This window comes from Vitis riparia, chromosome 14, assembly GCF_004353265.1.
Source record: "Vitis riparia cultivar Riparia Gloire de Montpellier isolate 1030 chromosome 14, EGFV_Vit.rip_1.0, whole genome shotgun sequence".
NCBI classification, from domain to species: Eukaryota; Viridiplantae; Streptophyta; class Magnoliopsida; order Vitales; family Vitaceae; genus Vitis; species Vitis riparia.
In genome coordinates, this window is record NC_048444.1 from 4099071 (window position 1) to 4126558 (window position 27488).

Below are 27488 nucleotides of genomic sequence, written 5' to 3' on the forward strand. Positions count from 1 at the left end.
GAGGCAACTGGTTTGATGGACTACATCTTCATACTTAAAAAACCTTTCAGGAGATAGTCAAAGATCTTAAGAGTTAAATTGTTTGAGGAAACTATGCTTATGAGATCACATGCATGATTCTTAGCCTATAATGTTAGACTTAATATGTGAAAACCGTAGATGAATATTACTTTAAAGTCAAATGGAAGAGTCGGTATTTAAGCATCCTGCAAAGTCAAGATTTAAACATCCCACAGGACAGTGCCCTGTGTGCACGCTTTTACATCCATCAAGAGTATATTTGAACGTTCACCTTTATCATACCCTAATACATTCAACATATGGTATCTCAAATTAATTTAACTCTCAAGTAGCTTAAAATCAAGAACAATCGACAGGACCCTTGAAATGTATGATATATCAGATTCAATACAATAATGACACAAAAATCAACAACTGATAAGATCGCAAGGTGTACAGAAAAGCCTGTGATGGAAGAGAATATTTTCCTCCTATATCAAAAGAAGCCGGATGGTGGATAAAATCAGAAGCTGTAGATTTTATTATCAGTGTTCATCCACATTATTAAGTTTTGGATCTTTTGATGAAGTTGTTCGAGTTTGATCTTCCTTCACTGCTGCAATCTAAGAGATAAAATGTTACCAGGATCTTTTTAGCAGCCCCCCAAACCAGAGGAGTGAACATGGATGGAGGCTATGAAGTCAAGGGCTCATGATTTCTAGATACAAGATCACCTCCTCTTACCATTTTGAACATACAGCTCCTGTTAAACTAAGTTTTCCTCCTGTGTTTGAAATAAACTGTATAGCCAACCAAAACAAGTTTTAAAAACTGAATTCAGCCCAAGCAAAAGCCTTTTCTGGAAACGAAAGGCCCCGTTATGATAATGACTTAAGAGATTCTAATGGAGGGAACTACAACAAATCAGTACCATTTCCCTGATGACCATGGAAAGTCCAAGCATTCAGCATGTAAGAATGCTATGCCTGCATCAAGCTTGATTTATATGTCAAATCAGAGATGACTTGCACTCCTCATACACTCACTTCCGGCTCAACTTCCTTCTTTCTCTTTTTTCTTGTATCAGTAGCTCCCTGCTGTTGCTGTTCAGCCTTCTTCTGAGCCCGAATTGTGGCTCGTCTTGCACGGGGCCGCATTTCTCGTACTTGCCGAGGCGGCATCACATAAGGTTCAAGAGGCCTGTCATTGAAAGGGTGCTCATCATCAGCAAATATCCTTAGTTTTCGATCTCTATCCTGTACAAACATAAAGTGGCATTGTAATGTAAACCAACAAGCAAACACATTGAATCATGTAAACAAAGTTAACAAGACATCATTCATATAATGACTAAAAAAGAAATGGAACACCCCAATCAAAATCTTATCATATTGTTTCAAAATAAAGAAGGCAAGCACTGCATGCATATTCAGACTCAAAATAGCTACTCACATACAATTTATTAGTAAATACCAAGTTCCCCTTTCCTCCTGGTCCCAACCTACATGTAACACTTAATCCATGAAAATATCAACATTTATAGTTAATACAATCTCCTTCCCACAGATTTATATACCAAGGCTGTTGCACAAACACGATATCCTTGGGGAAACATCTTAATGCGCTAATCAATCCAAGACTAGATGATACCCTTTTGAGTAAGCCCACAATTCTGGTCAATTTTTCAGGAATTTAGTTGGGTTTTTCCTATGGAAATATCCCACTTCACTGCATATTTCTAAGATTTTTGGAGGGTCCAGAGACTCTTCACAAAGTAGGGCTACCATGATAAGTGTCATTTGGTTTGTTTGGAACAAGAGCAAAAACAGCATGCTAGGAGATCATCTGAAAAAGTTCAAGTCATGATCAAGATTTCATTTTTCATAGCCAGTTGATTTCAACTTCAGGAAATTTCAAGATAGTCTCCTCTTGCTTAATTCCACAGGAAGAAAGTGGCTACATCCACTCCACACCAACATTTTAGGGCTGCACACTGCGCATATGGATGGTGGATGGAGTGGCTACTTGTGAAACAAGACAGGTCAAACTACACTCATAAAACAAGTGGCTGATTTATCCTTCTATGGTACCTGGGTCTGCTAAATCAAACAGGGCCTAAGTAGCAAATTTCATTTGGAACATCTCATTGGCAATACCACATCTCCTTATTTATGTATCTCAGGTTCGTAGGATAATGTTTCTCCCAGATATAGTGGATTTTACAAAGTCTGTGATTTTTATATATTTATTTAGTTACCTCTTTCTCTTCTCTTCTTCTTGTACTCTCCTTTCCCATTAATACATTTAGCCACTCATGATAAAAATTAGGAGTGTTGTAGGCACCTTTAAATATAACAAAAAAGGCGTAAAAATCACTTACATCACGCAATTTGTTTCTTGGAAGCATGCGCAAGACTGCTTTGCGTATGACTTCTGTAGGATCCTTTGCTAACTGATCCTTTAAACTCCTTTCTTTCAAGTGACCTATATACCTGTACATCAAACATAGATCAAATTTCAATAGGAAAACCAGAAAAGAACAAAGTTGGGAGATTCAGAACCTACAAGATCCTTCCACTTTTATGGCATTCTAAAAAATTTGATATGTAATTTTAACTACAAACTGGTGCACAACACTTAAACTTCTGTGGAAACCAAACATAGCCCCCTTTATTTTCATGTGGTTGTCCAACATTCTGTTCATGACTAAAACCAACTAAAACCAAGCACAAGGGTGCTTACCCGGTATGCCAACGATAAAACTTATTAGTAAGTTTCCTTCCTGTGACAGAGATATCCTTTGCATTAAGAACGATGCACATATCCCCATCTTCACGATTTGGTGCGTATGTTGGCTTATCCTTGCCTTGAATCACAGTAGAAATTTGAGATGCTAACCTCCCAAGAACCTATAGGAAAAAGTAGGTTCTTCTTTATTCACAAACTTCATGACTTCAACTAAATCACAGGGTGTTAGAAAACATCTGCAATCTTGCCAAGGCAACTTTAACACATACTTCCATTTCCTAGACATGTTTCCCATCAATTCACTAAATCATCCTGGCATTCTTATCCCAAAAGGGAGTAGAAAGGCCAGCATTATATTATTGGGTTTCTAAAAACTATAATAACCATTTTATCATATTAAACTTCTATCCAACCTGGCCTTTGGCATCAAATACTCGCCATCGCAAGCCTTCCAAATTGATTCGTCTCAGACCAGCAAGTGCTTTCTGCATGAAGATTTAAGGGTGCATTCTATTACTGACAGAGCATCTAAATCAAATTAGGCAAATAAAACTTTAGAATTTTTTCATGATCTCCAAATAACCCTCCTGGAAGAAAGGCTATAATTGGTAGGCAACAGCAACATCATAAGAGAGTAAAGACGTTTGAGAAGAACATATGTTAAAACGAAGCATTGTACAAACTAATGCATTCCATTTATCCAGCTATACTTGAAGACATGAAAAAAAAGAAGTTAAAAGCAGGAAAATGAAGAATTTATTACAAAATTTACAAATGGGTCTTTGCTTAATGCTGAACACACAAAAGCCACCCAGTTAAGCACAGAAACAAGTATACCTGATCATCAGCTGAATAAGGGGTCATTTCAATTGTAATAGAATTAGAGTTATTCAACACCAGAATTGACATTTATATAATCGCAAGCGTTCTTGCAAGTAACTAAGCCTACGCCCACAATGCAAAAAGGCAAACATCGAAAAGACCTCACTGTAAATTCTACAAACATCTGGCGTGCCACACTGTCAGTCCATTTTCTATTTCAGATATCACAAAGCCCGGTTTGATCTTTCAAAATTGTAAAAAAAAAGAAGATAATAAAATTTTAATCACAGATTCGGTACTATTTAGGACTCGTCCCATTCATTTGGCTGGGTTTAACTCACCTTTCCGCGTTTCCAAGCCAAGACAAATTCAAAGATATCTTTTCTTTACCTCCGTTTTCTCGGAAAGCAAACAGAGGGTTAAACTTGCATTTTTAATGAACCAAAAGAAAAAAAAAAAGTAATGAAAATGAAAGAGCAAACACAGTGAAAGAAGAAATCATTGCCTTCATGTTGCCGTTAAAAGAACTCGTCGCCATTATCCCCTTTTATCAGGACTTCGCAGTACGGAGAAGGCTCACCAGTAACCCAAACCAAACACCATATGAAGATTGAAATTTGGAGTCGGGGCGGATCGTCGTCTACCTGTAAGGCTGTAAACCCTAAACACACCTTGTAAGCAGAAGACTTTGAATTGACAATTATGCCCTTTTTAGTAAAGCTATGAAAATTATGGGTATTTTATTATTGTATTGGCTTAACCCTTTTCTTAAAAAAATTTTGAGAAAAAAAAAGGCAAAAAGAAAATGATGAGAAAAATAGAAAAATAAATAAAAATTAATTCTAAATTTGAGAATTTATTTTTATATATTTTACTAGACTCATAAATTTATTTATTATTATCATTTAATTTAATTTTTTGATATACTCATTTTGTAAATAAAATTATTATTATTATAAATAAATAAACTAAAAAAACATAAGCTAATATTAATATATAATTATTTTTATATATTGAATAACATAATATAATTTTTTTTTTATGAATATTGTTAAATATAAGAAAAATTAAAAAATTTTAAATAGAGAATATTAAAATGTGACAATTTTTATTTTAAATATTAAAAATAATATATATTTCATAATAGTTATTTTTTAATTCATTTCACAATTTAAATATAAATATAATATAATATAACATTTCTCATTGATATGTTATATTAAAATAACATATTCATATGATATATATATTCAAAAATATCATAAAACCTCGTATATGTATTGTACATCCAATTGGATATAATATTTTAAAATATACACATCATATCCTATTAAACAAGCAAGCGTAACTTAACCTATTAATAAATATGAACACATTCCAACTAATTCCCAAAAAATATAAATTTCTCGAAAGGAAGAACGTGAAATTCTTTTTCCTTTCCACAGGGACCAGGAGATTGGATCTAACAAAAAACGCATTTCAATGGATCCACTCGAATGCATCATTGAGAATGCAAATGGATATGAGACGTAAGGTTTTTCTAAGTAACTAACCTTCAATATGAAGGGGATGGGCATAGAATCAAAGGCCCCTCCGAATTTTATAGCAATCTTTATTCTGAAAGAAGAATTTTCCCAAGCCGGTGAGATGATCATATGATTTTGACCCTCATTTTCCTGGGGTTTTTGTCAAAAGGGTATGAATATTTTAATTAATATTTAAAATATGATAATTTCATAACCATTTCGAGATCTATAATAATTTGAGGAATCTAATAGTAAATTTTCTTTTAAAAAAAAAACAACTTCAATTGAATTTCAAAAAACAACTTTCCATTGATATGTCTCAGATAATACCATAAATCTGAAACTGTTATGTTATATTTAAAAAAATAACTTTTAAAATAACCACATTGTTTTCAAAATCCCTATTTTCTTAGACCATGTCTTCACGAGTAGTGAGTTGAGATGCATGTCAGAGAAAGCTATTTAAGGGTCATATCCCTATTTTCTTACCATGAATAAGGCTGACAAATGGGAAGTGATCCAGATCCTTGGTCTAGGCCTATCTACATGAATTGATGAAAGATAGGAAATATATCCAAATAGACACTACGTATTTGAATTTGAATTTGAATTTGAATTTGTCAATCATTTTGGACCATAATGAAAAACATATAGAGAATCATTTGAGTCCAATCATACTGCAAAAATACAGAATCAAAGATTGAGGCCATATAAAAATTAAAGACCAACTTTATATACATGCCTGAAGTGTCAACATAAACGAGGCTATACCTGCATTCTACATCTTTAGGATGCATATTATTTCTACCCACTAAATACAGATGGAACTAACAGATTCTAATCCTACCTGGGTGTGTACAACATGCTATCCATTAAACACAGATCAAACTGCAAGCCTCTAATCCTATCTGGACACCTTCAGCTTCCCGGAAACACTTTCCATTTGAAGAGTTTTCATCACACGGATGTCGCCATAGGCATTATTTTGCTCTACATCCACGTACCCTTTACTTTTCAAGACCTGCAACATTGTTTTGAGAATCACTTTAACATTGTGGGTTGTAACTTGTAAGACAGTTTTACAGACATCAGTGCAACAAAACTGTGGGTTGCATTTCTTCAGGCTTTCTGAGATGTTTCTGTTTTAGACTTTAGTTCAAGTAGGCTGTATTTTCTGATTTTTCTGTTTTCAGAGAGTATTTTACACAGTTACTTTCTGTACTAATATCTTTCAGTTTCCTTTGTGACCAAGATGGAGTGATGGCAAATTTCAAAGTTCGGTTGTGCCTGAAATTATGAAATGTAAGACATTATGACATACCAGTATCTCATAGAATAGTCTTGAACTTTCTTTCTTGGTTTTTCCTGTCAGAAACTGTGACAGGGTCACAGCATTCTCATCTCCTTGTTTCTTTTGATTTAAAAAGCTTCTGCACAGGTATCTTGCCACCATTCTGCACATCAAAAGTATAGCTAGTTGAAACAAAGTTAATGGTAGATTAGCCAAAAGAGAAAATTTCAGGAGTCCTATCCAACATACCCAGTTCTATCTGACCATCCATCTGCAATCATGACAATATTCAGTTCAGAATGTGGTATGAAACAAAAATAAGCAATGTAGCACAAACCCAAAAATCAATCTTCAATGAAATTCAAGAAAAGACATCAAAGCTAAGGCAAAACAATGGAATTGATATGGAATAGTTCTTACTTATTTTCTGGTTAGCCACTTCACATGAATTTATCTCCTGACATTGGAAAAATGTGGACCAGCAATCAGCAACATCATTCAGTTTTCAGGTGATGGCCGAAAAATAAAAATGAAATAAAGGAAAAAAAAGAAGCCAAAAGCTTATATTATTCCTATCCCAGCAACAAATAATGAATCACAGAAATAAAATCCAACCTTACAAGGAAGTATCTATGTTGTATATGCTGGATCGGGATCATAGATTTGAAAAGCTCAAACTCATTGTGTCTAAGTGGTAGAAAACAAAATAAATCTTCTAACTCTATTTCATTATTTTTTTTTAACAGAAATTACATGTTGGTACAACAAGATAAAAAGCTAACAGGATAAACAGTTGTGTTTGCATGCTCATGAGTGTCTAAGCACTAAATATTCCAATGGGTCGTCATATTTAATATTCCTGATGGAATATTTTGCACTTTTAATGACAAAACTGCACCAAGATAACCATGAGTGTACCTCATTCATCAGGATATCAAATTCTTCATCCTCACTTGAAGATTGCCTTTGCTGTGAACTCTCAAATGAACTTGCAGGCACCACTCTATCTGAATCAGTAAGTTTGTGGACCTCAGATACTCCCATTAATGTTGAGTGAATTGCAGGTGTTTCTGGAGCAATTGCTGTTTCCTTTAAGAGTTGATTGACAGTAGGGGATCCTGGTACAACTAACCCATCAGGAGCTTCCACATTTACAACAAGCTCTGGGGTCATTAATTTCTTTGCATGGAAGAGTGATCTAAGCTCCAAGGAAATGCCTGCAGGTGAAATAGTTAGTGACTATTGAAAAACTACTGAAACACAAAGGCAGATGAAAGAAACTCACAAGGAATCAAAGCCTCCAAGAAACCCTGAGAGAGATTAGCAATTTGATAAACTTTCCAGGCATCATAAGCAGTGCGAGGAACTTTCCTTCGTTTACGTATCAAGTCACTTGAGCTTTGTATGCTTTTCTTAAGGAACCTGTAAAGATTGAAGATAAAATTTTGAGTATAAAAGTTCTTCATTTGTTTTTTCAGTAATTCAATTAATCCACTTTTAGCTCATTCAAAGCTGAGTAAGAGACACAGATTTGGAAACACTTTACCATCAAAGCGGTCAATGCACCAGCCATGACCTACGCTAAGGAGTATCTAAGAGCTGCTCTAGAGTTTGCTACTTTTTTCATATACCATAATGTCGTCCACTAAATATGACTTGGTGCGTCTCATGTGGAGCCAAGTTAAATTGCAACTGAAAACACACTAATCAAAATTTCAAAGGTCCAAAACTCCTTTGTTATGCATGAGGGAATGTGGATGCCGATGAATGTGTAATCCATTTGTTCTATGTACTCCATCATCCTAAAACTCATTTTCAGATTAAATATTAAGTACGCCATATTGTTGAAGTTCAGAGGTTTCAAAACTCCTTTCTTATAAATCAGGAAATGTGCCTGCAGATGAATGTGCATCCATCGATAAAAAATTCATCTCTACGCTTAAACTCATATTTTTTAATAGAAAGAATAAATCTTAAAATGATTTAATATTTAATCCAGGTATAGTAATAAAAAATTGTACTAACAGTAAAACGTAATGGAGCAACAGTTATAATTAATAGCCATAATCTTCTATAGTTTTTCATCTATAATGTAGCAGTAATAATGTTGATACAATTACCCACAAGTGCCAAACCATGTATAATTCAGACAATGATGTCTGGCCAACACTTGTAAGTATGAATGTATGAGCAATCTAGAATTTCTTCTATGAACATAATATAAAGCAGTTGAAGTTCAAGGTAAGCGTACTCGCTAGACAGAACTATTTTCTCATCAAACAAACATTTTCTCTTCCTTGGAATTCGTGCATGCTCCTTTTTTGTTGGGGTGTGAACAATAATAAACTCTGGTGTAGCAGAACCTGCATCAAGAGAATAATAATTCAAATATGACAAAGTTGTTAAGGACAATAATCTTAATGGCAGCTACAATTTTAACCTTCAGTTACAGTCAAGAGATTCAGAGTTTACAAACTTTAAAACCAGAAAGGTCTGTGATCTAAAGAGGATGACAAAATGAGGAAACTTGTCTAACTGTGTGAATTAACCTTTAATATAGAGTAAAGTTGTGCATAATTTTAGTAGTCCTGTTTCCAGCAGAATATGAGAAACATGTGCATAAAATTCTATTTGGGTAGTTTGCACCTGAAGCATCTGGGAGATTGGACTCAGGAGTTGCATCAAGTGTATTGGTTACTGTATGGCCTTCTGCAGTAACCTGGAGCTTGGACTGAGGAGTTGCATCAAATGTATTAGGTACTGAATGGCATTCTATAGTGACTTGAGGTCTTCTGTTTTCTGATGATGTCATTTCCAGAGACTTTGTCTGCTCTCCATTACTATGATGCTCTCCATCAAATGGTCCCCCAATGTCTATTTCAACCCTGTGAAACAACTGAAGGTCCAAACATTCTCCTTGAGAAAAGCTACAATCTCGAAACTTCTCCATGCTTGCTTCTATGCTGCTCAGATCATGTAATGAGCTTACCAACTGAGCAGTGTCCATCAGGCAAGGCAAAAGAAAACTGCAACATACACATACACATATAAAATACTTTTAAGCTGATCTGAAAGGAATTAAAGGAGGTGTTTGTCTTTTTAGCTTTTTGATGAAAGCAATTTTCTTTCAGACTTTAGGTTGTTTGTTTTTGTATTTCTTTATAACTTCTTATAAACTTTTTGTTGAATAGAAAAAGTCAAAATATTTGACTTTATCTGAATGGAAAAAGCAACATGTTGATTTTTCTTTACTTTTTAATGATTAATAGAAATAAAATATTACAAGAACAAACAACCTAATACTTAACACTATTAAGCATTAAAGTTCTATTTAGAGTTAATTAAAAAAACAAACACCACCAAAGACAAAGAAACAATTGGGAATTGGTGTGCTTACTCCTCATCTGGTGGGGAAATGGTAGAACAAGTTTCGGGGTGGGAAGCAACATCCTCAAAACGATACTGCAAAATTGAAATTTTAACATTTAAATTAGACATCCCTGATGAAAACTTAATCAAAGCACTTAATTTGCTAAAAACACAGTTCGACAACCCTTAAGAACCTCGATACCAATAGATCCAGGTTCATTTCATGCTGATTACAATGGCATTACTGGAAAACTCTAAACTTAGGAGACCTGCAACCCAAACTGCATGATCCTAAACATGGTACACAATGTCCAGAGCAAATAAGTCTAGCAATCCAGAAATTTTTTTTCTTATTTCTTCTCTTAATTTTCATTTCTCTAATTTGAAGCATCAAGAATGAAAAGAAATGTAACAGAATAGAAGGCCTTAGAAGCACATTAATAGCTCAATGTATTTTGGACAAACAAAGGTGGTGTTTTGGATACACATTTTGTTTTCTGTTGTTAAAAACAGAAAATGGTAGGAACACTTATACAAATGGTAGACGCTTGCCTTAAAAAGAAAAGGGCCAATGATTTTAAAAACTACAAAAATCATATATAAGTATAATTTTTTTTTCCTCAAATTATAAAAATTTTGATAACATTTTCAAGAAAATAAGAAAAGTTCCTACATTTTATATAAAAGTTCCAAAATAAAACATAGGAGTTATTACTATTTTTTGGTTTTACAAAACAAAAACAGGAAATGTTTCCCAATGTCACCTATGTTACATGTTTTTTTAGATAATTAATTATGTCTTAAAGATTTCTAAAAGTGACTAGAAAACTCATTCATTTTAAAAACACTTGGTTAGAGAGAGTCACTTTCTCACACAGTTGTAGCTTATCACAGTACAATTGCAAAAAATCTGCATTTCAAGTGGTATGGCATGTTCAATTCCCACTCCACAAATGTCTATCAAAAAAAAATTCCCACTCTATAAACCAAACACGTCTATGTTTCAAGTAAAAGTGGCCATGGACCTATGAGCTGGGTCAGGCCCAGACCACACGGTTTGATCCAAATAAACTTTTTTTGTCTAAATTTTTAATAATTTAATAAGCTTGTTTCCAAAAAGGGAGAAAAGGACATAAAAACTGTTTAGAAGTTTCAAAAACCTAGGTTTGCTACCCCATTTCAGAGCAAGTCCTGCATAATCATAATGTTACAACCTGGATCCAGTTACAGTAATATGGGTTTCAATCCAGTTTTATGGGCACTACCAAGTCAAATCTTCTCCATTCCATCGTTTTATCTTTTGTCATCATATACCTTTTTTTCTATTTTTTTTCTTTTTTTGTTCCTCAACTCTCCCCAGATTTATTCTCTTCAATATTTAATAAAAATAATATTCAATTTATAATAGAAAATAAATGGAAAACTATTTGACAATTTTCACCATCTGGGATCAATAACAAGGGGGATGAAGAGGATATTATCTGCAGAATAGAAGAGGATGAATGAAATGGGGAGGTGCTTTCAAGTGGTATTAAATTAAAGGAAAAAATTATAAGATGGCTATCAGGATGGTCATATATGGACTGTTAACGAGTCAACAGCATAGCTGAAATGACACCATTGAGATGGATTCATGAGAAGATGAGAGAGGGTACAATTGATAAGGAATATTATTCCTAAGAAGTTACGGGCAGCAAGAAATAGAATTAGCTCAAGTTAAAGCCAGTACTAGGGCAAACAGAAAGAGTAACAGCCAAGGCTTCTAAAAGGAAATAATAGCCTAGATTTAACTAATTTCTTAAATACTCTGATTGAGATGAGAATCAGGTTCTAGAAAACTCACCCCTTGGTTCAATCTGATTAGTAACCTGTAGTCTGCAGAGAACTAGAGAAAAAAGGTGTTTGGTGCAGTGGAAACTGTGTGGCCCACACAGTTTTTCAAGGACCAGCAAGACACAATTATGTCCTTTATCAACCCATGAAGAATCTAAAAGGTTCCCATCAAAGAGGGAAAAAGGTTACTCCATCAATGCCAGTATAATATTGCTTTAATTATTGTATGATGATGCATTGCAATGAATGTTAGCTGCTATTGGAGGAAATAGATGCAGGATAACCATCTTGAAATCTATACACAGAGAGAGACAGAAGAGACAGATCTGATTATGTCCGAAGCGATTACTTCCCTTTTGAGACAAAGACAATTTGGCATGATAAGAGCTCACATATCTGGTAAAAATCCTTACAGACTGAGAAAGAAAGAGTGAGATCTGGTCATGTAGGATTGTGAGATTTCAGAAGTGATAATAGGCTATCAATCTGTAATTAGGTGTCTGCATTACCTACATAATTTAATCATTAATTTAGTTGGGATTGGATAGTGGAGAATATGACTCTGATGTTCAACAATAATTAGATATAAACTCTGAGTAACTGGATTGAACTGCTGGTTGAACCAGGATAACCCAAAACCCATCCGATCAAGTTCTACTTAGGGTTCTAGTTTTAAACCATTGGGTTAAAAAAATTATATTATGCACTGGATAAAAACATAATAGCAAAAATTGATTTCTGTAGCCAAACTGTGAGAAGTTAGATGAGAAGGTCATATGCTCTGAATATTGTCTTTTTTTTTTCTTCTTTTTATAGGCAAATGCTCTGAATATTGTCTTTGCACTAGACACTTCGTATCAGCAATTGTATAGAAGGTAATTGATGTATATAACCCATCCTGCCATGTTCAAAAACACATATTCATGCAAGTTCAGCACGGGTAAACCTTTTGAAGACAGCAAATGTATAATCTTCTAAAAGAAAAGAAATATATGTATGATGAATTTTCTATTCAAGTATGCTACTTCTCCCACTCCATGTAGATATAGATATATTCTTGAGAAATGCAAACAAAATGAAACATGTTCTCAGAAGTTTAAATGGAAGGAATACTGTAATTAAAACTTTCCCAGCCAAAAGAAGATTATGATGTTATGAAGAAAAGAAACATAATTATAATTTTTTTATTCAAAAAATAAGTCTCCCGCCAAAGTTACACCGGATATTTTCTTAGGAAAGTCAAACAAAGGGAAACATCTTCTGAGAAGTTTAAGTAGAATGAACACTAAAGCATGTTGAGCTCAATGAAATAGAAATTCTTGTATTCAGAATGATTCTTTACATGTTGGAAGCTTGGCCACATAATGACCTCAATAAACACGAAAAGCTTGAGGCAAAATACCTGATCTAGAAAGTAATGCCTGATTCCCTCATTTTTCAAGGTATCTGCAGCACCAAAAATAAAATGAAGTAAAATAAATAAAAAAAGAAAAAATTATTCAAAGGTAAGTAGAATGAATTTACATAAAGTTGAGTGGAACCTTGAAGCGTAATCTCTTCCTGGGGTCTCACATTGCCTCTGGAAAGTCAGCAGAACAAACAAAAAGTGGTTAAGAATGATTAGTGGAGAAGGTACTGAAGTAACCCTTGATTTTGTTAATTATATTGCTCACCCACTAACATCTTCCAAGACCTCCAAATCAAAAGCATCAAGTTCAAACGTTTTTGGTAGAGTAATAGAGAAACAGGGTGCAGAAAATCCCTCCATATCTGCATTAAATTGTTTACCAACAGCAAAATCCTTGACTTTAATCAGCATCTTTTGGCAGTCATCAAACAGATATTCTACTTTCTTCGAGTATATTCTCACAACACCAAGAAGAATGTAACCCAATATTCTATATGCAAGGACAGGAACTTCATCTACTAAAATCTTATCTGCATCAAGCACCAAGTTGAGGAGGAAAAATGTAGGAAATGGGTCGGGAAGGAAAAGTTAACAAAATAAATAGCAATATTGACAATCATTCGAAGCAAACACTAAGATTGACTTAATAATAAAAGTTTACTGCTACATTTGTCTTTTTTTTAAGGTAATGATCTTCACAGAGATAAACTAGAATTTTATTTTTTTTTCAATTAAGATTTCATTGGGCAGCACAAAAAAAAAGAGAAGCAAATCCCATTACACAAGAAGTATGCAAGGAAAAACATAACAGGCAAAAGAAGAAAGAACAAGAGAATCAAGATACAAGACCTCATACAGACCTCAAGTCACACATGACCTATTCATGAAAGAAATAAAAGATATTCTATCCACGCCTAGGGAACCTCGGGATTTGTACAGTTGACTTTGCATGCCAAAACATCAGGAACTGCAACTGCTAAAGCTGAAAAGCAATTCATTCTGAACTAATTATAGATTCCAAATCTGGTAGGGGTAAAGATATGTTACATTTAACAAAGGATTACCACTATTGACACTGACTTCACTAATATTTTTTTAATAGGCAAAGAGAGACGTATTTTATATAATAGCAAAAAGTACACTAGAGTACACAAACCATATACAGAGGCACCTAAAGGAAAAGCCTCAGCAGAGAAACCACAACAAACCACCCTTACTCTCAAAGAGACCCCACCCAATCTACAAAATCACAAAAAGGCATCAAGTCTTCTCTTATGTACATGCTAACAAGCTGAAAGATCGGTAAGAAACAAAAGTTTTAACATTTGGTCATTCTTTTCCTTGTTTTTCAAATGCTCTTTGGTTTTGTTCCTGCCAAATTGTCCAAAAAATGTAGAGAGGAGTGACTCTCCACATCTTCATTCTTTTTCCCCCTACAAAGGATTTATACCAACTTAATACAGTTTCTTTCACTGAAGAGGGGATCACCCATGCTACATCAAATAATGAGAGTAGAAGACGCCATAGAAACCTTGCCTTGTTATAGTGAAGTAAAATGTGATCAATAGATTCCTCCTCAAGTTCACAAAGAAAACATCTATTCACTAGTTTCTACCCTCTTTTTTAAAATTGATCTGAAGTCAAAACTTTCCACAACTTACTTCCCAAGAAAAAAAGCTTGCTCTTGACAAGACCCATGGATTCCAAATAATGATTGTTGGAAAGGGGATTGGCCTCCCAAGTTCCAAGGCTGAATAGAAAGAATAAATTGAAAACACCCCCTTCTTGGAATCCTTCCAGATCACCTTATTGTTCTCTTCCCTCCTAACCACCTTCTCTAGCAATTTAGAGAAGAAAGTCTCAACAATGTCCAACTCCCAATTGTTAAAAGTTCCTAGAGAAGCACGGATCCCAAAGATCCCCCCTTTCCTGAATCTTCCATAAATCCACCACCCAAGCCTCCTTAGACAAAGCCATCGCATATAAGGAGGGGAAGGAAGGAAATGCACAAGGGCTCCTCACCACATTGACTTCGTTAATGTTTTATGCGATCTATGATTTGACACTGTGATAGCATAAAGATGAACCTCTGAAGTTACTTTCCTGCTTTGAATAAATGTTTTTGTTAATGCACCTTGTAAATACTTATTTGGAAGCATTACCATTATAATCACTGATGTACCGCCACTATCATTGTCACCACCTCAATGTAGACAACACTGGTGTGGCAGATGCATCATTCAACCATAAATAAATCTCCATCACTAATACAACTGCTTCACCACCATCTCTACATCTTTTACCACCATTAGCATTACCATTGTCACCACTGTTCACTGCTCTCTGTTCCTCCTTTGCCAACAGCATTCACCACCAGTACCTCAGTAACAAACAGGACTGGCCAGTTGAACATGGCTGTTGAGTAGTGGGCCAATGACATTGATTTGAGTGTCAAACCAGTTTGGGCTTCAAAGAACGCAAATCAATGGAGAACAGAACAACTTTCATATGGTATTACATGTATTTTTCTTTTATTTCTTAAGCAGTTTCTAAGTCACAGTTTTACTTAATTGAACTCGCAGTCAAATTGATTTAAACCAACCAGCACACTCAGTAGTTTAACCATCCCCATTTTCAAAACCTGGCTTGCAAGGTGTGTAGAGTTTTGATTCTTGGAGATCACAAGCCGTTTTCTTGCCATGCATACTAGACCAAGACCATTATAACTTTCTGTTCCTAAGCATTTCCAAGTCTATCCATGTATTTCTTTAACATGTCATAACTGTTTCAGTTATATAATTAAGGCTGCATTAGTGGATCATTTTTATTAGGCACCCATAATTCTACAAATTTAGTCCATCATTTTTTATGAGATATATTTAGACACTTGAATTTTCCTTATTCATGTTGCGGCTTTTCTTTATTGATTTCCACTATTTTCCTTTTTTGCATTTCTCTATTACAATGGGAGACAATAGGATTTTTCACCAACCAGAGTCTCTTGTAGTGCATGCCTACATAGAGACACAGTTGACTCATTAACATCAAAGAGGATGACTGCCGTTCATTCAAACTACAAATTATTCAAGCAGGAAAACCTTACTCTCAATAACAAAGCATCTCACAAGCCCCAAATAACCAGCTTTCTTCACTGAAATAGTTATTCTTTGTCCTTTTATGCATCATATCCTAAATTCTGAAAAAATAAGAGAGACAGAGTTTTGTTGGTCAAATACAACTAGCCAGATGTTTAGTTAACCTTTCCATGAATAGTGTTTGGCTCAATGTACAATTACTGAAGACCCCCTTACGTAGTATATAAATCCTGCTTCCCATTTTTGTCACTTCTAATAATCATGGAAAAAACTCTCAAACGACAAAACTCTTTAAAACGACAAAACAATTGAAATCTTGTGTGAACTCGCTTCCAAAATTAGTATGTCCATACCGGTAAAGAGAAAATGTTTTAGGTCTATAACACATTTGTCAGACCCTCTTCAGTTTTTGGTATTCTCTAATCAAATTCATGTACTTTCATCATGCCATGAATTTCCCATTTATCTTTCCCACATACCCCAACCCAATTTCCAGGTGGGTAACCATATTTGAAACAATAACAGAAGTAGTAAGACAACTTACCTTTTTTCAATCAAACAATATTAGGATAGCTTCTCGATTAATGGCATCAGTACATTTAAACATAACCTAGAGTCATAGCATAAGAACAGAAACACAAAATAACAGAAATTCGTGACAGGCAAAGTTCACAAAACATAAAAATAATATAACAACTGATAGTAGAATGAAAAGAAACACCAAGGTGGTATTTGTTTTTTTTACTTAAATCTAAATAGAACTTTATTTAATTTAATTTAACTCCAAATATGACTTATAGTATTAAGTATGAAGTTGCTTATTTTTTTATTATTTTATTTTTATTAAATAATAAGTATTAATAGGGTGAAGGTTGTGTTTGTATTTTGGTTATTTCAAAAAGTTATTTTGAGCATTCATTAAAAAGCTAAATATTTTGACTTTTTTTATTCAATAAAAATTTATTACAAAATAAGTAATAAAAATAAATAAAAAAGTTAAAAACAAACAATCACAGGTCTGAAAGCAAATTGCATTCAGCCTTAAGAAAACAAACAACACATAAGAGACATAATTCCAGATGGGGAAAACGTGAGAAGCAACTGTAGAGCAAAGGAGAAACTCAAAGGTCAAAAGTTGTAAATGATTAAAAAAACATTAAACATCAGTCCGTACATAGGGTAGAGTAGAGCCAATTCAGCCACTATATATTTGCTTCGATATTTACGTCACAAAAAAACCCTAACTACCTTTTTTCTAGAACCAGTCAAAAGGATTTCACTAGCTCATCTTTTTCTGCAATGCAGACCAATATCAACAGGGGTACAAAATGACAATGAGCAGCGCACATAGGAAGGAACTAGCCAAAGAGCAGAACCAAGTAGAATCAAAGAGGCACAAAAACTAGGTTAACTAAACCAATGTACTTCAAACTGGAAATAAAACCAAACAGCGGAAAATGAAGCTGCCGGAGATATTAAGAAAACCAGATTGATATGACCCAATCCAACCAGTATACGAGAATTCCCACATATATAATCACCATTGCCAGCACCATTTGTATTTAATTTCTTATAGAGGTCATAAACTCCAATCTCAAGGCAACACTCACAGACAAGTCTGGCCTCCAAACCGCAGAATTTGTAAAAAAAAAAAAAAAAATCAAAACAAAACATAAAAGCCTCCATTTGTTTCTCGGGGAAAAAAACTTAAAAAATGCTCAAAATTGAAGACATTCTCAACCTTAAACTACCACTTTCCTGCCCTTTCCCCTCACTTTTCCCGCGAAGCAAACAGTATCCCTAAGAAAAACAAGCAGATAGACGAAAAGGGGAAAAAGAGAGGCAAAAAACAAAAGGAGACCCACCGACGGAGGAAGAGATATTGGTCTGAGTGACTTGGGCTTTCTTGAGCTTCTTGTGAAAATAAGCAGCTTCCCATACACTGCGTAAAGCCCCCTTTCTGGAGAGGAGGGACTGAGACTCAAACATGTTTTTCTCTTCTCTTCCTCCCTCTGCTTTCGATTCTGAAACTCACCAACTGAAAAATGAAGGTTTGTGCGTATGTATGTGCTCGAAAAGGGAGAAGAAACGGTCGAGTTCAGAGGAGTACAGAAGAAGCTTCCAAATTGTAAATTCCTCATAAATTAATAAAATAAAATAAAATAACATTTTTGGATATTCTGAGTAAATGGATGACGAAAATACCCTTCGCCTAATTTTGGTAGGTCAATTATTTTTATTAAAATTTTGCATTTGTTTTAGAAATTCGAAAAAAAAAAAGAATAATAATAAGGGAATTAAATGATACCATCAATAAATTTTAAAAATCAATCCCATGTTTGATTCAAGAAATTATATTTTTAAATCATTTAATTTTTATATAAAGGAGTTAAATAAATTAAAAAAGATTTAAAATAATTTATTAAAATAATTTATTAATCCTAAATCTCTTTTTAATTTTCTTTCATTTTTTCTCTTTATTTCTTTCTAATGCATTTTCTTTTAAACTTTTCAGGAATAAAATATAATCCAAATGAGTTTGTCACTAGTTATTGTAAATTTATAAATTTTAATTTTGATAATAAAATATTTTTATACTATATTTTGACCTAAAAATGGCTATACCCTCGAAAACTCTCTTATATTTCTATTGTAAAAATAAAAATAAAAAATTCAAATTTGAAAATAATTCCCCAGACCAAAAATGAACTGATAAAGACTGATGCAGTGAGTGAAGAGAGGAAAAGACACTTGGAAACCGTTGCTGCAAATTGTACTACTTGGTGTTTATCCAATGTGAGATATGGGAGGTTAGAGAAGGTGAAATGTGGAGGTTGTACTAATCTTTTCGAAGTAGGCAGAAGATGAATGGAGGGCACCATCATTCCAGAGGGCCCCCTTTCTCTTCTCTTTTTCTGTTTGGAATTTTGACTCTGGAATCCAAAGAAACTGCAATGTTTTTAGAAGGGTCCAACCAAATGACAATATTTTGAAGTCCTGATTCGGTCACATGACCTTTTCTTTTATCGGTCCAGTTCTTGGATGTGCATCTGTCGTGCAACCTTTCTGCTATGGAGGCTTGTTTCTCACTCCCTTGCTTGTTCTAAAACTGGGAGTTCTCAGAAACAGGTCCACCCTGAAAAAAGACTTCACATTTAATCGGATGAAACACCCACCAAACAAGCAGTTGCAGATATGGCATGAGGCAAAGTACTTTATCCATGGCATCTTTTGCCTTCCCAGTCCATTTGAGCCGGGTTGACAACTTGTGTTGATCGATTGTATTCATGTCAATTCAGATCAAATTCGTATTATGCAAACTAACCCAAAAACAGCTTATTCATTAAATGGAATAGGATGGTCCATATGCATTTGACATAAACACAATCACACATAACTCTAACCTGCAAAAAACATATTGGATTCGAGTCATAATAGTGAATCATATCAAACTTTGTCACCCCTAATTTCGGGGAAGTGATAACCCGACTGGTAATATAAATGCATGTCCCTAGAGCATGTTTGGTCTCCCCAAATCAATCAATGGAAATAGGAATTAACACAAATGCATGTCACTAGAGCAATGCATGGAGAGAAGGATCAAGAAAAATCTGGGCAGCACACTGGTAGCAGCAGTCTAATGCTAGAGAATCTACAATTAGCAAATATCTTGGGGGTGCTTCGACCTGGAAGCAGGAGTTTAAGCAGATAACGTTCTGCTTTCCCTAGAATTAGGAGGCACAAATCCATTCCTGGAGATGGCCTCATCGCATGAAGTCAACATGAGCTGAATGAGTACCACAAAAACATATCACAAAAATGCAAGTAAACTCATTTCAAATGCTATGAAAAACATAATACACATTTCAAAATTGCAACAAGAAACTATAAGGAATCATTTCTCTCCCAGTGGTTTCCAATGCTCACGATGCAGAAAGAAAATCTCTCCACCAACACATTGAAGGTTAGTCTGGAAAAACTATGAAATGCCTGTAAATTACTAATGCAGAAGAATTTGTATACATTTCCTACTTAGAAACATACATACATCAGGTCTAGCTCCATCAAATAGACATTAGCCTGGTGAAGAATTTGTATACACCTTCTAATTCTTAGAAATATTACATCAAATACAGCTGTGTTAAATACGAGAATGTTTGTATTTACCCGGCAAGAGTAATATTACAAGGTACCTGGGAATTGGGTATCCTAACCCCTACACATTGTTCCATGTTCAGAGGAAAAATGTTTCGATAATCCTTTTTAGAGCTCAAGACTTGCCATCATGCATTTTCTTCATTTTCCTTTTCAAAGCCTTGTCAAACTCACTTTCTGAAAGAGATAACACCTGGTTCAGCAGCAACCTTACTCCACTCTCCCTTACAGTTGCATACCTCGGTTTAATCCTCTCTTCCAAACTGTAACCAAAATACTGGGGGAATTTAACTAGCTCTGTTCTTGGATAATCCATGGTCAAAAAGAACTCCCACTTCGGTTCCAAGCTATCTGTCAAGCTGAAAGTATAAAGGGGTCCATATCTTGAAATCATGGTACTAACTTCCTCAATACTGAATCCCTTTTCCAAGAAAAATTCTGTAATGGGCTTTAAATTGGCCTCAATACTTAGACCAAAAGTTGGTGGAGAACGGTGGAGAAGAATGGCAACATCAACCCCTAATGAACGGAAGTACTCAGCCGTGGGCCGTAGTTTATCCTCCACACTGTAACTTATAATGTTTGGGCACCGTGTTAAAACCTTGCCTATGCTCTCTGCCGAGAGACCCATTTCCTCGAGGAAATCTACAGTTGCCTTCACCTTCTGCCTGCTGTAAGTAAGAAATCCTGGAAACCGATGTATCACTTTTGCCCACTGTTTCTTGTCCACACCCAAGTTCTCTAAAAATGCCATGGTGGGTATTATGTTTTCAGATAAACTGACCCCACACAATTGAGGCCTTTTGTAGAGGATCATGGGAATGCCTGATTTTGGTACCCCAAGATCCAGGAGAAACTGAACCACTGGCATGATTTTACCTTCTAGGCTGTAGTAGGGAAAAGCCGGGAACCTGCGGGTCATTGCCTTAATCTGATCCAGTTCCAATCCAAGCTCTAAGAGGTAGAGAATGTTTGGTGGGAGCTCTCCTGAAGGGCCTACTTCACTCACTCGAGCCATGGCTTTTATCTTCTTGGAGTCTAGTTTTGGATTGGATGAAGAAGAGGACGATGAAGACAACGGAGAAGAAGAGGATGAGGACGACAACGAAGAAGAAGAAACTGGCGCTACTGGTATCTCTTTATCAGGTTGATTTGGGAAGTTTTCTACAGCATCCACCAAAATATCTCCATGCTCCTCAAAAAGGGTCTCAAGGTATGGAATTAGAGCATCCCTGATCTCAAGTGTTGTAAGCTCTCGTCCTACAATGTCAATATGAAATTGATAAAAATTAGAATTGAAGATACTATTATAATCACGGGAAAGTGTAATGCCTTTGAAATCTAACCTACTAGGTATCGAGATTTATGAACAGAATGAAGCCGGGAGACAAGGTGGTCGATGAAAAGTTCAGACTTGTTGATGGTTCTAGCAGCAACTGCATTGCTCAAGCCTTGTTTTTTCAAGAACAGGCTCAACACAGCCTTGGCTTCTTCTTTTTCTGCTGCTAACAGGCTTGGAGGCACCACTCTTAAGCTGATTGACGACCCATCTACCCCAGACTCAGCTGTTTCATTTGCATCAAACAAATGTGACCCACAAACTCAAACTCAAGCACAAAGCTAATGACTGAGAAAGCAAAAAAAAATAAAAATAAATACATAAAAAATCCCAGCTTACCAAATTTGGCTTGGCAAAAGGACACTTTTCCGGGAAAATAAGCTCGATTCCTGAGGAAAACCAAATAAAATGAAACTTCTAAGCCATATTAGGCCTTCTCATTTCCCCCAAAAGGAGCGCTAAAATTCAGAAGTTGATTGCATATTGAGCCCCACAAACCCACAAAAAATAATCATTGAAAAGCAACACTACTCAAATCATTACAGGAAAATAAACAAATTTAGCTGGAAAAACAAACAGAAGCCAAGAGATAGATTGTAGATACGTACCTTGGTATGGAAAAGGGTCCTCTTGAGAGAGAGGGGAGCTCCGATGATCTGATACCAGAGTAAGCTCGCATTTCGGCAAGACTGAGGGTTGAAGCAGAAGCAGAGGCAATGAGGAGAGAATTGGGATTTGGGTTTTGGAGGATTTGAGAGGGTTCTCTGGATATGGCTTTGCAAAATATCATCCGCTCAGAGGGTGTGGCCAGGCAGGTGAAGGTACTGCCGAGAGAGCGAGAGTGCGTCGTTTTGTGTCTTTTCACTTGTAAAACGATGCCGTTTCACCTGCCTTCTGAGTTTCGTTGGAGGATAATTTGTCTTAAAACCTTAGATAGGGGTGGAAACGCAGCGCCCATTAATCCAAAGGCTGTTAAATCCCTCATGGCCTGTAATGGGTCTTTTCGTCATTTCCAGGTAAAATAAAAAGGCTACTGCCAGATCATTTTTTCTTTCTTCCACGGCATCGCGGAGACACTGGCCAATCAGATGAGTAAATAGGTGTGGAAACAACAACATAGACCCACCATTTCCCCAGACAAGTACCAAAACCCTTTTAAGAAAAAAACCTAAAACCCTAGCACCCTACCCCACCTGCTGAAGAATTAAAGGAAGAAGAAGATGAAACCCTAGCATGGCGATCTCTGTGAGACGTGCATTTTCGTATAGAAGCATTCTTCTTCTCCATTGTCGTCACCTCTCTCATATTATCCACTCTCCCAGTCTCACGGGATCACCCTCTCTAAACCCTTCCGCTTCCTCCGCACTCGATTTTCTCAGAGAAAGCCGCCGAGGTTTCGCCAAAGGAAGGAAGTCAAGTACACCTCTCTCTCTCTCTCTCTCAAGTAGCGTGTTCTTTAGTTTGCAACCTGGCTGATGATATTTGCTTGGATCTTTTGATCTTGACATTTATGGATTTTACCGAATCATTAACTATATCCTGATTGAAATCCCAAACTATTAAATATGCTTTTTTTTTCTGAATCACTTTTCAGTTAGATTCAGGCTTCAGGAAATCCTAGCATTTTAGTAGTATGAGCTTAGTTATATTGAAACAGCGTTACAACAGTGGTCAGCTTTTGTGATGGATTCACATTCCTCACTTTGGGTTTACAGTTATAGGTCTACCTTTTAGTTGTACTAAAAGCTTATGATTGGGCTTCAGATGGCTTGGCATAGCCTTCGGTCTGTTTGCACAATGATAAAAACCAATTGTATGAGAAATTTTTAGAATTGAATAAGATTCAGTTATAGAACTTGATTTCATCTAGAAGTATGGCCATCACTGCTGTGTAATCCATGTAGAAGGTTTCAAAGAGGCAGGGGTTTGAATTGAATTCCAATCCTTGTTGCTGTTAGTTTTCGCTTTGACGATTTTTGGTTTTGTAGTTTGCATATGTTTGCGTGACATGGGTGTGTTTGGTTACTTTGGTATGTGGGAATTGGAACAGAATACTATTGGTATGAAGGTGAATCATAATATACCATGTAGAAAGAGGAATCAATCCTAATGAGAGTGGGATTTGATTTCAATATTAACGATTTTTTTATTCTCATTCCCAGTATAAAATACAATCCAAACACATTAATGAATGAGAATGGAATTGAATTTCGTAGTCTTAGAAACATTATTTAGTAGTTATATGAATATCTAAGCATTTTATGAAATCAGGGGAGTGGCATGCATAACATGATATAATCATATTGAATGCATGCTCTGATAAAAAAAATATTGAATGCATGCGTATTTCTATGAGATGCACATGTCTCTATTTCTTTGGATGTGCTTCTCGTTAATTGCACTATCTAGGCAAAGTGAGGCAGAAGGGATCTTTATGGAGAAATCACAAAATGCTTCCATGTCTATCACATTTTAATGATAGCATGACATTTTGTTCAACTACAATCACCATGGATTATGCTATTGATGTTTGAATCTAACTTCATTTTGTTCACATCTTTTAGAGGATAGTGATGCTGGGAATACAGTTGAAGTTGTGCCAGATATTGGGCCAGCTGTTAAGGAAAATGCTATGTCACAGATGGACGCAGCAGTAGTTGCGTTGTCGCGAGAACTAAGTAAATTACGAACAGGAAGGGCATCTTCAGGTACACTTATGTGTTCCATTTGTCTTTAGAGTTTCCTTTTAATGGTCCAACTCATTGACGTGGTCATACATTTTGTAAACAGGGATGCTTGACCACATTATTGTAGAAACAGGTGGTGTGAAGATGCCCTTGAGTCGGTTAGCTGTTGTTTCAGTGCTAGATCCAAAAACCCTATCAGTAACTCCTTATGATCCAGATGTAATGAACTATAACTTGTCTAACAATTTTGATTTCATTTTTTTCATACTTAGCTACATATTTCCTCTCATTGCCTTGTCCTCAATTGAAATGCTCAGACTGAACATATTTCCAAAAGTTTTTATATTTTCTTTTTTTTTTTTATCTAGATCAATAGGAGGGTTTACATTAAGGGAACAAAAATGCAATTGGAAATTAACACAACCATATCACACTTTTTAATGCATGCTTCTTTACTTTCTCAGACTTGAAATTTTAAGTAAATTAACCACAAGGCTTGGGGGAGTGGTGTTTGGAGAATCAAGTAGTTGTTGCTTGTTTTTCTGGGCAGTTTGTCTTCCCTGGTCAGCTAGCCGAACATGAACTTGATTATGTCATTTGGGAGCCCTCCACTCCTATGATACCCAGGGCATTGTCTTTGTTTTGGGTTGTGGTTTGGTGTTGTTTTTTTTTCTTTCATCTGCTTTTTGGTGTTCTTTGTATACTCCATGTGTACCTGGTGCACCTTTTCTTGCGCTTTTAATTTGCTTATTTACCTGTCAATATATATACATATATATATGTAAGTATATTTATGACAGGGTGCTTATTTACCTAGTACACAGGTTGCTTAGATGGATCACCCCAAGTTCCCAACAAGGCCAAAGAAAAGGGAAAAGGAAAGAACCAAAACAAACATAAGAACGTGAGAAGGGACTTAGGCTACTCCAACCTATGAATGAAATCTAGAGAAGACAAACTTCCATCCCTAACATTGCCCTTCCAACTAGAGAATAAAGATGTTTCAACTTAAACTCCAAAAGGTCCAGGCTTCAAAGATTTTCTATGATTCTGATCCTTTCTCCAAAAAAGTTTCAAAAGCCTACTTTTTCACACTTTACTCCTATAAAAAATTAGTATGAGTTGCTCCAGTATAATCCACTCTGCAGAAAACAAGCTCTTGAATATTTTTGTCACAACATGCTAATGAGTAATTGCTTTAATTTGCCTTCTCTAAGGTTCTTTTAATGCATGCCCTCTTTTATGCCTATCAAACAAAAAAAAAAAATTGCTTTAATTTATCCCAATTTTAGAAAGTCTTGCTGTTTAAAGTTCTACTCTTTGTGTCAGGCTCTGAAACAATTAGAGAATGCTATTGTTTCATCTCCATTGGGTTTAAATCCTAAAGCAGATGGTGAACGACTGATTGCAGTTATCCCACCGTAAGTATTCATTCCATTCAAAGTCATTTGTCTCTTTAAGTCTTTTCCAAATGAAGTCTATTTGCTGCTTTTGGGTACAAGTTCGTATGGTTTTTTTTTTTAAAAAAAATAAAATTAAATGCTGGCATTGCACTATTTGCTAAATCATAGTTGACCTGCTCATGCATGAGAAGTTCAAAGGATTTGATGAGTTTTTTGATTGATTTGATTTTGCTTGCTTTGTGGTGATCAGATTAACCAAAGAGCACATTCAGGTGAATTTATGGTTTATCTTCCCCTTCATTTCTTCCATTCACTTAAGACTTTTGGGATTCTGTTGTGAATGCTGCTTTATGCTATCATGTGACTTCTGTAACAGGCTATGTGCAAGGTTGTTGCCAAATCTTGTGAAGATGTCAAACAAAGTATAAGAAGGGCTCGCCAGAAGGTATTTATGTAACCCAAATTATTATTATATTGCAAAGTATAGCTAAAGATTTTAATTAATACTCATCAAAATTTAACTTTCTAAAAAAGAAAAAAAAATTCCAAGATTTAGAGTCATAAAAGGACAAAACCTTTTAAAATGACTTTTTGAATGGATTATGGATATAATATGTGGACCATAATATGCAGCATGGTCAGTAGTTGAGTTTCATTTCTTGCTACTCATTCAGGATTTAGGCTTGTTAACCCTTTTGAATGTTTGTAACAACTTTACCAACAACTTTCACTGAGCCATTTGTGTTGCTTGACCATGCAATTCTCTCTTCAGTTCTTGTTCACCATAAGCTTCCATTACAAGTTTGATATCAGATGCTATGACTTGGTATGAGAAACCATATATTTTGTTTTCACTCATAAAAAATCCAGATTATTCAAATTTAGTTGATTTCGTTTAAACTCGGCTTATTAAGGAGTTGCTGCTCAAAGTTAGCACCATTTAAAGGTTCTAATGTGGTTAAGTAACCTTATGACTTGTAGATTTATTATAACATAGCGGCTCATAACAAACCAACTGCGCCATGAGCATGAATGTCTTAAATTTTGTTAATTCACAAACTTATTTGTGTCAAATGGGGAGAAGCAGAAAAGTGGGGTTTCATGATTACATATGAACCATGCGTTTGTTGTCATGCTCCTTTATGAAAACATCATACTTTGTTTGAGAATCCAGGCAAACTGATAGTTGGCTTGTACAGGCATTGGATACAATAAAGAAAGCAGGTTCAAGTTTACCCAAAGATGTTGCTAAAAGATTGGAGAAAGAAGTGAGTACCTAAGTTTTCACTGCTAAAAGTTTGAATTGCATGGTTTTAACCATTTCATGTTATCTCATGTGGTTTCTTTCCTCAGGTTGATGAGTTAACTAAGAAATTTGTTAAGTCAGCGGAGGATATGTGCAAGGCAAAGGAGAAGGAGATTGCTGAAGGCTAAATAACAGTCAGTATTTATCGATTTCTTGTGCAATGTAACCAACCTTTATGAAACCAGTCTTTTTGATAGATTTACGCACAAGGTCAATAAATTTTTAGATGGATCACTATCTGTACTGGAGCCAAAGATTAAACATGAGCAAAAAATGATCCATTGATTTTTGAAGCCGAAGAGAGTTTGTACTGAAATCATGTGGAATGTTATTTTTGTTGGATTTTATTTTTTCATCATAACTTTTGACATGAAATCCCTTCATGTTGGATCATTCATTCACGGTTTGGCATAATTTGTTGTCTTTCTAGGGTATTCAATTGTGTGCAAGCAATTTCAAGTCCGGTACCTATAAAATAAGAAATGATTTCCATTCCAATCTTTTGC

At 35.3% G+C, this 27488-nt stretch overlaps 4 protein-coding genes across 5 annotated transcripts; 1 reads left to right on the top strand and 3 right to left on the bottom strand.

The window, feature by feature from the left end:
* Window positions 1-350: 350 nt before the first annotated feature.
* LOC117929554 (50S ribosomal protein L13) lies at window positions 351-4240 on the bottom strand. Its single transcript, XM_034849865.1, has 5 exons — window positions 4076-4240; window positions 3162-3233; window positions 2743-2909; window positions 2381-2492; window positions 351-1256 (listed from the first exon to the last, which is right to left on the bottom strand). The coding sequence occupies exons 1-5, from the start codon at window positions 4106-4108 to the stop codon at window positions 1035-1037; spliced, it is 606 nt and encodes a 201-aa protein (XP_034705756.1). The 5' UTR covers window positions 4109-4240; the 3' UTR covers window positions 351-1034.
* A 1498-nt stretch (window positions 4241-5738) lies between these two features.
* On the bottom strand, window positions 5739-18213 carry LOC117929462 (sister chromatid cohesion 1 protein 2). 2 transcript variants are annotated; one of them, XM_034849742.1, is made up of 13 exons: window positions 17958-18213; window positions 13263-13359; window positions 13131-13168; window positions 12992-13035; window positions 9785-9849; window positions 9034-9413; window positions 8639-8750; window positions 7673-7809; window positions 7306-7604; window positions 6808-6844; window positions 6637-6658; window positions 6418-6550; window positions 5739-6117 (listed from the first exon to the last, which is right to left on the bottom strand). In XM_034849742.1, the coding sequence occupies exons 1-13, from the start codon at window positions 18079-18081 to the stop codon at window positions 6001-6003; spliced, it is 1605 nt and encodes a 534-aa protein (XP_034705633.1). In that variant the 5' UTR covers window positions 18082-18213; the 3' UTR covers window positions 5739-6000. The 2 variants fall into 2 exon arrangements, with proteins under 2 accessions (XP_034705633.1, XP_034705630.1); XM_034849739.1 differs by having other exon boundaries at window positions 13263-13527.
* Window positions 18214-20081: 1868 nt separating this feature from the next.
* LOC117929541 (transcription termination factor MTERF5, chloroplastic) lies at window positions 20082-22433 on the bottom strand. The gene is made up of 4 exons (XM_034849852.1): window positions 22195-22433; window positions 21926-21975; window positions 21594-21812; window positions 20082-21507 (listed from the first exon to the last, which is right to left on the bottom strand). The coding sequence occupies exons 1-4, from the start codon at window positions 22374-22376 to the stop codon at window positions 20363-20365; spliced, it is 1596 nt and encodes a 531-aa protein (XP_034705743.1). The 5' UTR covers window positions 22377-22433; the 3' UTR covers window positions 20082-20362.
* A 243-nt stretch (window positions 22434-22676) lies between these two features.
* On the top strand, window positions 22677-27340 carry LOC117930673 (ribosome-recycling factor). Its single transcript, XM_034851308.1, has 8 exons — window positions 22677-23003; window positions 24151-24294; window positions 24377-24492; window positions 25603-25694; window positions 25927-25948; window positions 26053-26121; window positions 26876-26944; window positions 27030-27340. The coding sequence occupies exons 1-8, from the start codon at window positions 22820-22822 to the stop codon at window positions 27108-27110; spliced, it is 777 nt and encodes a 258-aa protein (XP_034707199.1). The 5' UTR covers window positions 22677-22819; the 3' UTR covers window positions 27111-27340.
* Window positions 27341-27488: the final 148 nt, after the last annotated feature.